The sequence below is a fragment of the Xiphias gladius genome, chromosome 1 (genome assembly GCF_016859285.1).
Source record: "Xiphias gladius isolate SHS-SW01 ecotype Sanya breed wild chromosome 1, ASM1685928v1, whole genome shotgun sequence".
In the NCBI taxonomy this organism is placed as follows: domain Eukaryota; kingdom Metazoa; phylum Chordata; class Actinopteri; order Istiophoriformes; family Xiphiidae; genus Xiphias; species Xiphias gladius.
Genome location: NC_053400.1, coordinates 18,627,110 through 18,643,185, shown reverse-complemented (window position 1 = coordinate 18,643,185; position 16,076 = coordinate 18,627,110). Strand labels below are relative to the sequence as shown.

At 40.0% G+C, this 16,076-nt stretch overlaps 1 protein-coding gene across 1 annotated transcript in view; it reads left to right on the top strand.

Moving 5' to 3' along the window:
- The window catches only part of myo1ea (myosin IEa), a 51,862-nt gene that overhangs the window by 21,579 nt on the left and 14,207 nt on the right, over positions 1–16,076 (top strand). Inside the window, exons 5-16 of the mRNA XM_040128017.1 lie at positions 1,875–1,962; positions 3,751–3,840; positions 4,789–4,920; positions 5,235–5,369; positions 5,661–5,793; positions 9,205–9,401; positions 9,525–9,605; positions 10,310–10,396; positions 10,491–10,574; positions 12,283–12,450; positions 13,452–13,537; positions 15,854–15,935. Of these exons, the coding sequence (XP_039983951.1) occupies positions 1,875–1,962; positions 3,751–3,840; positions 4,789–4,920; positions 5,235–5,369; positions 5,661–5,793; positions 9,205–9,401; positions 9,525–9,605; positions 10,310–10,396; positions 10,491–10,574; positions 12,283–12,450; positions 13,452–13,537; positions 15,854–15,935 (1,363 nt within the window). The remainder of the gene's footprint in view (positions 1–1,874; positions 1,963–3,750; positions 3,841–4,788; positions 4,921–5,234; positions 5,370–5,660; positions 5,794–9,204; positions 9,402–9,524; positions 9,606–10,309; positions 10,397–10,490; positions 10,575–12,282; positions 12,451–13,451; positions 13,538–15,853; positions 15,936–16,076) is intronic.

Genomic DNA, 16,076 nt, shown 5'->3' with positions numbered 1-16,076 from the left:
GGGAATGCAGTGTACCTTATGAGATACAGTATAACACCACTAAAACTATGTGCATCCTTCACATAGCTAGTGTCTTTAATGACTCATGAAAGTCAATGTTTAAACCTCCCTGCCTCTGCCTTGCATTTTTTAACTCATGTCCTTGTTTGGTTAATAAATCTCTGCGGAAGTTAACAATGCCTTCAGTACTTCAGCTCCAAAACAATGAGACTTGCCCCTCTGGGGGCTCAAAATGGGACTCAAACTCCCAGCAGCTTGTGCTGAAAATAGCTCTGCACAGGATAACTTGCAGGAGTAGAGACAATGCCCTCAGATGGAGCTTGGGAGTGTTTTCTGACATCAAAAGCTGATAAGCTGAAACTCAGCGTATTTGTTCCCCTACTTCTTGTTACTTGAGTCGTCTGCAGTGAGGTAGCTCAACAAGGAGCTATATAGGGGGAGAGTGACAACCATATAGAGAAAGCTGTGTAATAGAGTGGCTCCCATGACTTCCTCTGGCAGCCTCTAACAGTCTGCAGCTGTGTTTCTCACAGAGGCATTACCAACCTGACCCTACTTTAAGGCACAGAAAAAAAAACAGACTCCACTGCCATCCACTGCCAAACCACATACGTCAAAATAAGTATGACCCTGGCAAAGTGAAAGGCAAGGAAGAAAATAGACAAGTGTGGGGTGAGGGAAGAGAGATATGGGAAAAAATTTGTAAATGTGACAAAACAGAATAAACGTCCTTATTACTGCGGCATTCATCTGCTCAGATGTGCTGCAGCCAATCACTCATTTAGCCTCTGAGTTGAAATTTTCTTCTAGCTGCTTCTAGTTGTACAAAAGACATTTTGGTTCATACAGTACATGGAGTGTGTACACATGAGGTCAGGAGCAGGGACCTCACCTGTTTATTCAGCAGATTCAGTATGATTGATGGCCTCCAGGTCATCTTTACCTGGGGGGGGGCGTGCACAAAAACACAGACTTACACACTGACACATACATAAACCTGCAAATCGGTAAATTGTAATTACTCTTACCTGTTTAAAGTGTAAAAGCTTGCAGTTTCTTAAACATTATGAATATGAGCAACAGTTGTGACTTTATTTAAAGCAGGATTTTGACGACCTGAATGAAGAATATGTACATATAATATCTTGATAAGTTGGAGCTGGAAATCAGTCGTAACCTCAAAAATCATCACAATGTTTGACACGTTCAGTAGCTCAAAGCCTTTGGTTTGCTGCTCTTTGTGAACATGAATGTATAGATATGTGCTCAACTCTAATTTTTTATGAAATGTCATGCAAACGTGGTACATAGAGAAAGTACTAATTAAATCAAAGACCTTTTGGGGCCAAGCCCTTCCTCAGCATGCTCTTTGTTAGACATCAGACCACATGCAAATGGCAGTAATACAAAGGCATTAGACTGATTAGGCCACGGGATAAAAATTCACAATTGCAGCACATGGAAATAAACAGTTCAAAGTTTCTTAGCCCCTCATCTTGACAAACTTCATTCAGGTGGTCAAGATGAAATTTTACTGGCTGGCAGGATTAGTCGAGCAGCGTGGATGGGCCAACAAACGCAGCTTTTTTTAGGTCAGTGGCAGCAACTTGGGAAAATAAAAACTGTTGATTTGATAGATTGAAAATAATGACCATGAACAGGCACATGCAGTCGCTCAAAGCACATAACTTACTGCTCCTCCACAGCCATATACTCTAATACCAAACAATCACTCAGGTGTTCATGAATCGCTTAACCTGACGTCTGAGCATATATCTGAGCAGTCAGTGCAATGGGTGGATTTGACATTGACACAGAGGCCCAGATTGCATGTGTGAGAAAACATGTGCTTAAAACTTTTATCTGTTTTTCAGTGGAGAGAGCGGAGCAGGGAAGACTGTGGCAGCCAAATACATCATGGGCTACATCTCCAGAGTGTCAGGGGGCGGAACCAAAGTACAGGTGAGACGAGCGGCTTTTTTTTTTCTCTTTCAGGACGGTATGTAAAAGATTATGTAAAACGTTTGAGACAAATGAGATGTTCAGTTGCACAGATTGAATATCTGTTGTTATGCTCAAGTTTATGGTTCTGAATTGACAGTAAAGGGCAGATTCTAAGTTAAATTGATATCAAATTAAATAAACTTGAGAAAGGCTTGAGGGGATATTTGATGTAAATGAATATATTACTGCTCCACAAATACCGTGCTGAAGCTGAGATTCAGCATCTGATGACAGGAAAAGCTTTTGCAAAATTCATTTAATGAGGGAAAAATTTGGTCAGGGACTCTCTTCAAGCATCTGTACTTGAAGTCTGTGGATGGTTTTCTCATCATTATTATTTATATTACAATACTTCCAATGTTGTTAAAATGTGTTTGATTATTCAACATGTGACTTTTCAAATTATTTCATTCTAGATCAATTACAAAATAATTTACTACATTTAATTTTGTCAGTCCTATTTGTAGAATCATTAACAATCTAACAGCCCATTGCTGTTTCATTCCTGCACTTACTCCTCCCATCAGATCCTGTCCTCGTCTTATCATCCACATCCTTATTCCCAGTTATCAGCCCATCAGCACCCTCTTGTTCACCCAGCCCCCTTCAGCCACCTGGCAGCCCCCCAAACCAGCAGATGTCCAGTTCCTAAGCTTGATAAAGATCTAAAGTTTTATGAGGAAATGCCTGCACCATGATGGCAGTGGGATTTTTATATTTAATCCACTTAGAGCTGCTTCCACCAAGGCAAGATCGGATATCATCTTCAGGCTTGAAATTGAACAGTAGAGCTGGTAGTCTGACGGTTAGACCAAAATGTTTTATACTTCCATGACATAATTATTGTTTTCGGTGATCAGAGCTGCATGTTTCAGTATAAATGCTCACTTCTAAAGCAAGTTATAAAAAATATCTTGTTACCGTTTGTTTAAACAAATGTGGGCGTTACAGTGGAAATAGAACACCTCACACCTTGTCTCCTTCACCAGCATCACTTCTCATTCACATGGCTCCCTTCAGCTTTGCACACACTGTGCGGTACGCTCAGTATAGCACATGCTTTCTTGTGCACTGTGTTTACGGTGTGGGTTCACATGTGTGTAAGAATAGTCTTCAATACATAATAACTCCCTGCAAGTAATATGTCTGTTCATCTGTCTGATCATTATCATCCTCACATAGACTAATCATATCTATTAATATTCATACATAAAAAGTCAAAGTTCTGGATATAGAATATTTATTTTCCCTGAATCCCTTGGATTCAGGGTGTTTTGAAGCTCCATAAAAAAATTTAAAAGACATTAGTATAGGACGAACCTCAGTATGGGCTGTCTTTGAGAAGTAAAATATGATAAAACAGTAAACTATTAATTTTATGGATATATATAAATAGCCTTAAGTGTTTATTTTTTCCTTTCATACAGGACTAAGTTTAGTAATGTAAAAGAATTCAAAGAAATAATTTCCACTCAACTTCTGTGTACAATAACGGAAGTGGGAATAGCTCTGTCTGCTGTACAGATTTAAAACTCATGTGTGTCTGACATGCACATGGCTCACAGGAAAGATAATGTCCTCCAGACTTTGTGTGTCTGTCTGTAGCTGTGCATTTCTGACATGCTCGTATTGAGTGGAAAATTCCAGAGATGTACATAGCAACCTGTCAGTGAGGGTATGAAGTGTGTACTGTACCTGCTGCACAGACTGCCTGTGACGTAGCTCATTGCGTCTGTCTCCTCTCAGCACGTCAAAGACATCATCCTGCAGTCCAACCCGCTGCTAGAGGCCTTCGGCAACGCCAAGACTGTGAGGAACAACAACTCCAGCAGATTTGTAAGGCTTTCATTTCACTTTTTGTTAATCAGCGTGCCTAACATTGTGGCTCAAAAAAAACCATATGGAGTTGGTGAACATTTTCCTCAAAGGACACATTTTTTTAACCTAATTTGTGTCTGTGTGTGTCTTTGTTTGTGTGTAAAATCTGATTTGCAGTATAAGTGACGACGATTCTGGGAAAACATAACAGAAAAAATTTAAATAACCCACTCTAAATACAAATCCTGTGCTGTTTAGAGATAAATACATGCAGTAGGTGCTAGTCACCCCAGAATAATGTGAGGACTCACCTTTTTTGTGACATACGTTTGTATCCAAGATGAGCCTTTGGAAAGCAAATATTTACAGTAACAGCTTTTCTTCTAATTTGTTTTATTGTGGGAGGCAGCAAACCTCATGTGTGTCTTGGTTAACCAGAGCTGTGCTGTAAGGACGCATTGCACAGAAAGACAACCCCTGAGGCACATCCTGTACTGCTTATAAGGGAGGTCGGTCAGCAAGGACCAAAGCATATTTTAAAAAATGTAGTCCCTCAGAACCTTTTCAGCTGAGTTTATTGGTTAAGTGTTCAGGTTAGCATACAAAGCAGTATTGTCTCAGTACTTGGGATAATTTTAGATGAAGTTTTAGGGAAAATACTTTTGGTTTGTCACTAATGGCCCGAGATCACTTCTTTTAAGGTACTGTCTTTGGATAAATAGTGTTGCTGTTCAGATTTGGGCTTCTGCTCTCAGATGGACTGGAACAGATATTACATTACAGGCCTGTCTGGAGAAGAAAGCAAGAGCAGGATCAGATTTTTTTTATATAAATGTACACACACATAGACACACCACCAGCAACCCTAGAACAGACAGGTGCCAGTATTTCAGATCTCACAGCTCTAGCTTTAAGCTTTATTGCAGCCCACTCCGATACTGAAAAAAACATGCTTTCATCCATCAGGGGAAATACTTTGAGATCCAGTTCAGCTCCGGTGGCGAACCAGACGGAGGGAAAATCTCCAACTTCCTACTGGAAAAGTCACGTGTTGTCATGAGGAATCCTGGGGAAAGGAGTTTCCATATATTCTATCAGGTGAGACTTATTTTTCGAGCTGCAGAGTGAACGGGACACATTTGGCTCGTGAAGAGGGTCTGTGAAGGAAATTCAGGACACAGTGGACTAGATGTGCTATTTGGCTGCAGGAACAAGGTCAATCTGTTTTCGCTGTGCATGAACCGAGGTCCCTGGAAAAGATAGAACTGTTCAGTTTTGCCATAGAACTGCTTTCTTCACACACAGGTGGAGCACATAAAATGCATAAAAATGACGAGACTAAAGGATTGGTGTAATAGCATGTTTATAACCGGTGCATACACAGTTATACACCATTAATTTCTGCTGTACAGTTGATAGAAGGAGCCAGTGGAGAGCAGAAGAGCAGCCTGGGAATCACAAGCCTGGATTACTACAGTTACCTCAATCAGTCTGGCTCCTACAAAGTGGACGACATCAATGATAAGAGTGACTTCCAGGAGACAATGGTATGGTCATATCCTTTCTGTGTGACTGGCAATAACTTAACAACTTCAGTGGTGTTGTGTGTGTCTGTGAATCTCATACCAGTGTTCATGTGGCTCACAGTCCTCTCCTTACATTCCTCTCTCTCCTTACCAGTCCTCTTTTGTTTGCTTTTCCAACAATCTCCTCCTGTTTTTGTTTACCAGTCAAACCACAACAGGAATAATTAGAGGACATGAGCTAGGTACCGCAGGAGTGAGTAAACCCATGCTACGGCCCTGATTTAGCATGATTTTTTTCCTTTGCTTTCTCAGCATGCCATGGATGTGATTGGCATCTCAGCGGAGGACCGTGCCATGGTGCTTCAGATTGTGGCTGGAGTCCTGCATCTGGGAAATATCAGTTTCAGGGAATCAGGGAACTACGCTGCTGTGGAGAGTGAAGAGTGTGAGTAGGCTCACACCAGGACTTGTTCACAAAAGAGCTTAACACTTCCTTATTTTGTGTTTAATGTGGTTCACACTAAAACTGTTAGCAAACAACCAAAGCCCACAATAAACCCAAACTTTTATGAAAAGGCTATTTGCGGATATTTTTAGTTTGCTGTTAACATTTAGCTGGGAGGGACAAATAAAAGCAGGCCTTCTAGGTTTATCCCGGCACATTTTTAATTTTTTTTGGCAATTAATAGCTACTCTTCTGGACAAAAAAACAAACAAACAAACCAACAAACAAAAAAACACTATCAGTTAACTGTGCGTTTGGATGGGAAAGGAAGACCTTAACTGCTATTTCATGTTCAACCCCAACAATGTTTCACTCCCCTTCAAAACAGAGGTGTGGATTTTTAAGTCATAGGCAGGTAACAATTTTCATGTAATATAAAGCATTTAAATAATTCCAGGATCAAGTTATAACCAAAGAAGAGTCAAATTCTGCAGCCATGCTAGTGGTTGTGACTAAGAAGGTGACCGTTAGCATCCTAACATTCTCGGAATGCTAACATGCTTACGGTTAGTCTTCTAAATGCGCGTTACAACAAGACTTAAAGAGTCTACAGCCATGCTAGTGGCTCTGTGAAGCTAGACATCAGCATGCTAACATGCAGGTGTAAGGTTTAGCAGGTGTAATGTTTACCCTGTTCAGCATCTTATTTTAGTGTGGTTTCGAGCTAACAGTTGCTAATTAGCACAAAATACAAATTACAGCTGAGGCTGATGGGAATATCTTTGGTTCTACAGGTAATGGGTCATAAAAAAAAGTACTGAACACATTTAAACTTTGTCCTAATGATGGTGCTAGAGAAAAAAAACAGGAAATCACCAGAGTTATTACAATTCATCCTCTGGGGACCATGAATGTTTACATCAAATTTAGAGCCAATCCTTATAATAACTTGTGTGGCTATTTCTAGGTATCTGAGTATTGTGTGAAAACTTTGACCTGCATCGTCTGAGGGCCATGACTGCCTGTACAAAAAAATAATGAAAAGTTATCTGAAGACAATGGTGCTGATGTTCAGGTTGGGACTGGGATGTGGTAAATCTCTTCTTCTCATTGCATTCCTCTATCTCTGAATGTCTCTCCTCTCCTCAGTGTCCTGACCTAACCTTCTCTGGTTGGTTTTGGAGGATATTTCTCTCTCACCACTTTCGCTCCCCAAAGTTTTATTGTATTAATGCAGGGCTGCAGCCAACTGCCTGGAGTAATCCAAGACCATGGTAGATTACCAGAAAATAAAATGCCATTATTGAAGGTCTGGACTTATTTCATCAGAAACTAGAAATTACTTGGAAAAATACTTCTCCTGTCTCCTTCCCACTTGCCTTCTCATGCCTCCTTTTATTCTTCTTTCCTTTTTTTCCCCCTTCTCATACTGTATCTGTATGATAGAGATGAGCCTGTAGTTGCTGGTGTACAAAGCCTTGGTCTGCTCTAGGCGGGCGAAACAGCAGCACTTCATAATCTCTGCATTTCCTGTTCCCTCCAGTCTTACTTCCTGTGTGCTTAAACTGCACACGCGTATGTCCGCTCTCCATACAAAACTACACCAGCCAACTTCACATAAACATCAACACACAGCTAGAAGAGTCAGTGCGTCATCTCTTGTTGAAAGAAATGTTGAGACTACTTGTACAAGTTATTTGGGCATTATTTGGCTATTTGAGGAATGACGTAACTTGATCCAGACACTGCTGTTTTGTACAAATGCCTATTTGAGGAGGAAAATATTTTGGTTTTGCTAGCTTTCATGTTTTTAGATTAGAACATCTCATCTGATATAAATTGATCTTCCAAGACAAACTGAATATTTTGACAAGAAAATCAATATATACATTAAAATCTTGAACCCTATTTTTCTAAACATTCCCTGAAGTTTTCCTCTTCCTTTTTTAACATGGATTTCTTCATCCTGTTTTTTGAGCCTCAGGGTTTGCTTCATGTCTTTATTCTGCACCACCTTGACTGAAGAACACCTGCGCTTATGCAAAAATCCAACATTCTACTATTCAGACATCATTTTCATTGAGAGCTAGGCAGAGCCAATATTGTACAAGGAAAGCGTATGTATGTATCACATCTTATTGAAATGAGTGAAGCATCATGCTTGGCAAACCTCTGTAGTGAGAAACGCTCCTAATATTGCTTTCATTATTAGCTGCTGCCTTGACTAACAGATTTCCTGCAGGAGACTTGTGCATTGTTCATAAAATTAACATACAAAATGAGTAAAATCCATACCTTTCCTGCCGAACACAAAGGATGACTTTTCCCCGTGATTTAAGCAGGCGTATGGTCAGTCACACCCTAAAGTCCCAGAAGGGGAGCTACTGCAGTGGTCTGATGCATTCCCAGACACAGTGAGTCTGCAGGCCTGAGAGCTATTTCCTTTTAGGGGAAGTGAGTCACTGTAATAAGGGAGGGAGGGGCTCTCAGGGGACAATATCAACGCCAGGTCGGGGCAAATGATCTTTGGTGTGCTCAACACTTTTTTTTCCCAAGGGTTAACCCAATACTATTATTCTGTTTTGCATTCGTCCTTAAATCAAAGCTCATCTGCACTGAATTTTCTCCAGAGGATGTTTCGTTTCAGCGGTTTAGCCTTAGGACCGCCCCAGTTTTGTGGCTTTACACCACAGTTGCATGCAGTGCGATTATCAGTAGAAGCTTTTCAGATTTTTGAGACCTTATCCACGATTGATAAGAGTGAATGCAGTGCAAAAGGTATGTTGGAGCACTGGATTTGCAACAGTTCTCTCTGCTATGCAAAGGTTACACAAGGCGTCCTCTCAAGTGTGTGAGGTCCTGCATATTGATTTGCACACTGGTTTTTAGAGAAATGTTTCTTTACTATTTTAGACCAGTTCCCATTACTAACATGCTGCTTTATTTCTCAGTTTATCATAACTTTACAGCAACAACCTTATATACTATAACAATACGAACTAAAAGAAATGGTTATATTCATTATAGATTCATCAGCCAATTATTTTCTGAATTAATAATTGAAACAATAAAATGTCAGAAAATTGTCAAAAATACCAAATCCAATTTCAGGGTGTCCAAGCTGATGTCACCAAACGTCTTGTTTTGTCCAACATCCCACTCCAAAACCCAATGATGCCACTGCCTTTACATAAGAAAAAGAAAGCAGCAAATCATCACAATTAGAAGCTGCAACTAGGCAATGATGGACCTTTATGCTCCAATTCTATCGACTTAGACTATTCGAATATCAAAATGGGCTTTTTAGGATTTTCTGGTGATTGACTATCGATTGATAAGTAATTGTTAGGAAAATTAGTATTCATAAAGTTACACTGACTTTATTTGCCCCCCCCCTTTGTCTTTTAACAGTTCTGGCCTTTCCTGCGTTTCTGCTTGGAATTGACCAGAACCGTCTGAAGGAGAAACTGACGAGCCGGAAGATGGACAGCAAGTGGGGAAATGCAGTGGAGTCTATTGACGTGACACTTAACGTGGAGCAGGCGAGTTACACTCGTGACGCCCTCACCAAAGCCCTGCATGCACGTGTGTTTGACTACCTGGTCGAGGTATGATTATTCTGCATTAGACCTCAGTACATCTCTAATATATGTTCAAAATTTTCATAGCTAATAAGGCTGTGACAACCTTCAATAAATCTATATTTTAGTAACATAATCCTTTGATTTCAGTCCATCAACAAAGCCATGGTGAAGGATCATCAGGAGTTGAATATTGGCGTGTTGGACATTTATGGATTTGAAATTTTCCAAGTAAGTGTTTTTGCCTGTTTCACAAGCTGACATGTGGCTACTGCAATTTTACTCTGGAGCAACACATAAATTAGATTAACAGGTATTAACTTTGAGCATTTAAACAGATTAAACACAAAGGACAAGACTAATTTATAAGGCATGTGGATTAAGTCCCATCTCCTGATTGGGACACCAGACCTCAATATGCTTTTCTAATCTGATTACTTGTTTGTTTAGGTTGCTTAATGAGAAGTCCTGAACTTGTGTATAGGATTGGATTAAAAACCAAACAGAAGTGTTTTTGTATTATTTTGGTTTGCAAGGAGCTGTAGATCCTAATATCAAGATTGTTAGTGATTACCATGACACTATGTAACATTATCCACTGTAAATAAAATCTACTCCGCTCTGCCAGTTTTGTCTTTTGGTTGTTGCAGGTTTTCTCTTTGTCTACACAATGTAGGAAAAGGTCAGCTGTGTTTTGGTGGCCATAGGTTATTAGAAAGGAAGATGTAGACCACTGTCACATAAGGCCCCAGGCTGAAGGTCCATTGTATGTTTTGTGAATTGCACAATATGGCCCTTCCTTAAATACCAGAGAGTCTGGTTATAGCTCCCACTCCAAACAATGCCCACAGAGCCCAGAGGATATCCGTACTCTACTGAAGGTAAAGCTCTCTTAGGCTGTATGGACTTTATTAACCATGTTGTTTCTTCATTAGAAAAATGGATTTGAACAGTTCTGCATCAACTTTGTGAATGAGAAGCTCCAGCAGATATTCATTGAGCTGACTCTAAAGGCAGAGCAGGTAATGCACTCTTCTTCTGCTTTTTCGCCTCGATTTTTTTTATTTTTCAGCGTGTTTAGATGTTCTGTGATCTGACTCTGCACTCTCTTTGCAGGAAGAGTACGTGCAAGAGGGCATCAAGTGGACCGCTATTGAGTACTTCAACAACAAGATTGTGTGCGATCTCATCGAGAGCAAAGTAAATAAACCATAAACAAATAATAAAGTAAACAAACTAGAAGGCAGCGAGTTCACAACTCCCACCAAGGATGCACAATTCTTAATTTTTTTTTTTGATAATAGAAAATCTGCATCGTATTAAAAATGCACTATTTTTATTATTAATATTCTGTCATAAACAACATACACAAAGCAAACTTGTACAATTATTTACAAAACAAAAAAGAACTGAAAATCAGAACAAAATACTGACTCAATCCAACGGTGGACATGTTAATATGAAGCCTAAAAATATGAAATGAAATAAGCTAAAACAAACTATTAATAGAGAATATAAAAATCATCTTTGGTCCAGGTCTGCACCAAAAACCACATGGTTGAAAGCTAGTCGATGACACTGCCCCAAATTTCTTTGAAAACTATTAGTTTTTTCAAATATCTCTCTAAATATCAAACAGGGCTGAAAATACACCCTCTAAGTTTTATGAGCGCAGACTTCTTCATCTAAAAACACAGTGTTATTATTCCTTGCATCAATTTACTATAACAACAAACTGGGATATGAAGAGTTATCAGTTTTTTTTTTTTTTAATAATGAACATTTGTTATTTTTATTGTCGTCATATTGTAAACTGAGTTGCACAAGTTCCTGCCAAGTTTCTGCTCTGTTGCCATGACTTGCAGCTTAATATCCTCAAATGTGCCGACATGCCTCTTAATTTGATTTATCTGTCCCACTGAGAAGTCTAATCCATGAAATCAACAACAAGGGCTTTAAAACAAGCCTCCATCTGAGAGGAGCAGGGGATCTGTATGGGTGCCTGACAGTTCAGCTCTTTACAAGAGACCAACTTTAGTTAATCCAGAGACTTGTGTTCTGTGAGTTAGAAACACTGTTACCACTGTGCAAACGGAAGGCCTCTGATCAACTTTGGACATAATGGAGCCAAAGTGTGAGAGTAATGATTGAGAGAGGCCGGTCTAGAGCTGCTTCAATGTCTTGATTTTTTTTTTTTTTTTTCCATCTCCTTGCGATGCTTATTCAAATTCAAAAAGTGAAGATTCTTCATGTGTTTGTGTGAAAAATTTTGCATCGACTTTTGGTATAGTAAATGTAATCCACCCTAGTAGCTGAAGTGAACCTTACTATGATATTTCATTACGCCAAAAGATTCACCTTTTTCATGATACTCGCTATTAATCATCAACCTGTAATATTCTTTACATATTTGGGCTGCATCTAACAACAATTGTTATCACTGTTTGTTCTGCGTATTACGTTGTCAATTACTCATTTAGTCTATGAAATGCCAATCACAGTTTCCCAAGGTGGCTCTTAAATTGTCTTGTTTTATCCGACCAACAGTTACTAATCTGAAATAGGAGACTAAGAAAAGTAAGCAGATACTTACATTCTAGAAGTTGGAAACACTACACTTTTAGCATTTTTGCTTAAAGGATTTAAAGGATAGTTCACTTATCAAAGTTGCTTCTGTTTTATTTTCTGTCAGTCCACTAGTTCTTTCAGGTCTAGCACATATTAAACCTTTGGAGTGTTTGGTTCATTTGGACTTTTTTTCTAACTTTCTTCCTCGGTAATTACGAATCAAACCGCAACAGGTCAAAAATTAACTTCAGAATTTACAATGTGTGAGCTAGTAACTCGGTGGGTGTCAGAGCCAAGTGTTGTGATATGAATGTGAAATGTTTTCCTTGTGTTTTCCCAGAATCCTCCGGGCATCATGAGCATCTTGGATGATGTGTGCGCCACCATGCACGCAGTGGGCGAAGGAGCCGACCAGACCATGCTGCAGAAGCTCAGAGTCCAGATCAACACCCACGAACACTTCAACAGCTGGAACCAGGGCTTCATCATCCACCACTACGCTGGCAAGGTCAGTCTGAGTGCACATAGCGCTGCATATGTTTTTCAGGGGATTTCGTTATAAACACAAACAGAAATACATCCTTTTTTTCTACTTGCTGATGCTTGTACACACTGGTTGAGAAAATAGAAAGATTGCGACATTCTGGGTAAGGTTTACAGCAACCCTATGCACTTGTCTTTGGTGTGGTATGAACTATAAATGTTGTGCATACAGTCTGCAGTAGGGAGCTGATGGTAACTTCTGGAAATAGAAGCTTATTAAAATGTCATTCTTTATGGTGTTGGTATGGGAGCTGTTCCTGTCGCTCCCCACTTGTATGATCTGTCATAAATACCAGTTGTGCAGCTGTTACTTTAATTCTGGATTTTGTGTCATCATCTTTGTCCTTTTCCAGTTTTCCAGTTGTAAACTAAAACCCCTCTCTCCTGCACCACCCATCTCTCTTCTTTGACTATTTATGGTTGCAGTCCCCTCCCCAAATGCAACGATGTCTAACAACGTCATACATGTTAACCGCCTTATTTTTCAATTATACATTACAAGTCATTAGACGTCTTTGTTTTGTATTCATTTTAGTTTTGGTGGTCTGGGCTGAGGTTGTCCCATGTCATTCTCCAGATGTGTGGTGGCCTCAGCCTGGCACACATGCCGCAGGCTTAATGACCCGTGCCATAAAAACTCGAGGGGCTCCCATGACCAGGCTCAAAACATTCCTATAGTTTCAGCCGACAGCATAGCAGATATTACAAGGTTTAATTTATGAACTTTTAAACCACTGCTGGTTTTATAAGGAAGCTAATCCTGGGAGGTGTAAAGCTTGGATCCGCAACCCTTCATTTTCTTTTCCCATAAAATTCAAGCCACTGATTTAGGTCAGAATATCAGTTACCATTTTTAATTTCACACAGGTGTCGTCTTTCATTTTTAGGAGGTTTCAAATGGCTCAACCTCATCCTCTTTAATAAATATGAATATTCAGAAAATCTTTCTCTATGTCTCTTCTCCAGGTGTCCTACGATGCAGAGGGTTTCTGCGAGAGGAACCGAGACGTCCTTTTTACTGACCTCATTGAGTTGATGCAGAGCAGTGAAATGTAAGAAACTTTTTATTTGCACATTGCACTAACAGGTGCTGAGGCTTTCTATGGTGCTCACTTAAATGGAGTCATCTATTGTGATGCATATGGCTATAATTGAATCCGTCTGAATGAGAGCTTCAGACGTTCCATTGCATCTGGAAGCTGGCAGGACGTAGTAGAAGGGTGCAGGGCTGGGTTACGCCAGTCTACTCAGTCTGGCCTTAAAGGTGCAGTCTCCCTGAGGGGATACATTGTGGAGTCTGGTCCCCCCGTGTTTTGGTTTCTTGGCCTTTCTTTGTGTCAAATTGGCCATCTGTGCAAACAGCCTGCATTGTCTGTGTAACCCCCACAGGCCTCGGCCACTGCTCGCCCCCTTTGTGGGCAAATTTTGTGAGGCGTGAAAGGAGGTTATGCCGAAATCCCATTCAGACGCGTCCTGGAAAATACAAATATGAACTTCACGTTACATATGCACGAACATGTATACACACATAGATAAAATACTTTGGCACAGTCACACATAAAGGAAGCATGAGAAGGAAGGAAGCAGCCTCGTTCCAGCAGCAGGTCTGAATAGAGAAGAAAGGAATGACCCGTATTGTCAGCTGGACAATATTAGCAGACTTCTGGTCTATTTGTACACACAACCTGCTGATCCTTTCCTCTGTGTCCAAAGCCTTGAGTCTGAAGTTTAAAATTAAACAAATACCAGTGTGGGAGAAAGCCAGAAAGAGGCTGGAATTAAAAAAAAAAAAAAATACCCAACATGACAAGGCACTTTGAAATAATAAGATAATAAACACCAAAGGCGGCGATATAAGCAAGTTGGAGTAAGTCAAATGCTAAGCAGCAGTGCGTGTGTAATCTTTAGACCAGGCCGGACAGTCACCACATTTTTATGATACTTTTCAAAGCAATAACAGCTGACACAGTTCAAAATGAGCTAAAAACTTGGTGCCTGAATGACAGATGTGCTGATCACAGAGTTGAAAATAATACTGGTAAAGTATTGAAGATCATGACTGTATTTTATTTGTTTTACCTGCATCAGATTATCTATACAGGCCTTTTTAAATGTGTAGCCTTCACATAAGTCTTTAAATAAGTAACTGCTTAGAAAAACCACAAGACATCATCGTTAATTTTAATTTACGGCTCTGAGTAAAACGCAGGCCTCGGTCATTCTCAAGGGGAGAGCTTCTATTCCTGAATGTGGTACTTCTCCACACTAAAGTAACATGTTGGCACACAAGCATGTGAGAGTTGAGTAAGAAGAGGGTTCAAGTTTGTGTCAATGAGATACCTAATAATTTGTATTGGGTGCGTTATCGTGGCTCAGTCCATTGATGCAGACGGCTATAAACACCCACTTTCATCTCCTTTTTTACCACTATATATCAACTTCTGTGAGCAAAAATGAAATCTCTACCTTTAGTGTATCTATGTAGCTTTAAGCTAAAAGATGGTCGAAAGTAAAAATTCCCTTTAAGAAATATGCCTGAAATTAGTTGAGTGTCTTTGGTTGAGAGGAGCATGAAGATACTGGAAACTTCACAAATATCTGCGACATTTTGACCTCTTGCTTGGGCGGGGGGCACATCAGCGCTGGTTGACTACATATGTTGTTATCGTTTATAAATTCAGCCCTTTGGGGAGAAAGTGGAGCGTTTTATGTCAAGGATAAAGAATTCTGGTAATGATGTATTGTTTCTCTCTGTATTTTGGAGATAACAATAAAGGGTTTGTTTAAAAGCGACATCTACTGTGCCATGAAGAAGATGACATACACTCCTCACCTACAGAAAGACAAGGGTGAAAAATACTGGATGAAATGGGACTGATACTCTCAGGGAACACAGTGTGATTAATTCCCTTTTTTTTTTTAAAAACATCCTTCTGTATTGCTCCTTTCATAAGGAGCTTTCCTCTAGACAGCATTGGCCCTTGGGAGATTTGCTGCACATAGAGGTGTTTGTAAAAATACTTCACAGTGTGCGCACACACACACACACACACACACACACACACACACACACACACACACACACACACACACACACACACACACACACACACACACACATACCTCTTGATTTTTTTTTCCACCAGCTCCCAACTCAGACCTTCCCAAGTGGTTGAGGAATTTAAACCAGTGACCTTAGTCAAATGTCCTTGGTTCTTTAATCATTAACTGCATTTTTGTTTTTGGCTGCCAGGGAAACTCAGCATATTTTTTTTTCGGTCTACAACACTTTTTGTTGATACAAGGATGATACCAGCCTTTCTGTGTCAGTTCTTACACTCAGTCTCATCCCCTTTGTCTTCTGACAGCGCCTTCATCAGAGCACTGTTTCAAGAAAACCTCAACGCTGAAAAGAAGGGTCGACCCACAACTGCAGGCAGCAAAATAAAGGTGTGTGTTCAGTAAAGATTGTTTGTGTGTACCTGTCCCTCTTCCTTATCAGGGTCACTGTGGGAGAGGCCTTTGACAAGAAAATGTGTGTGTTTTCTATTCAGTGGAGTGTCCTTCAGCATCCCCTGTCAGTAATGGGCC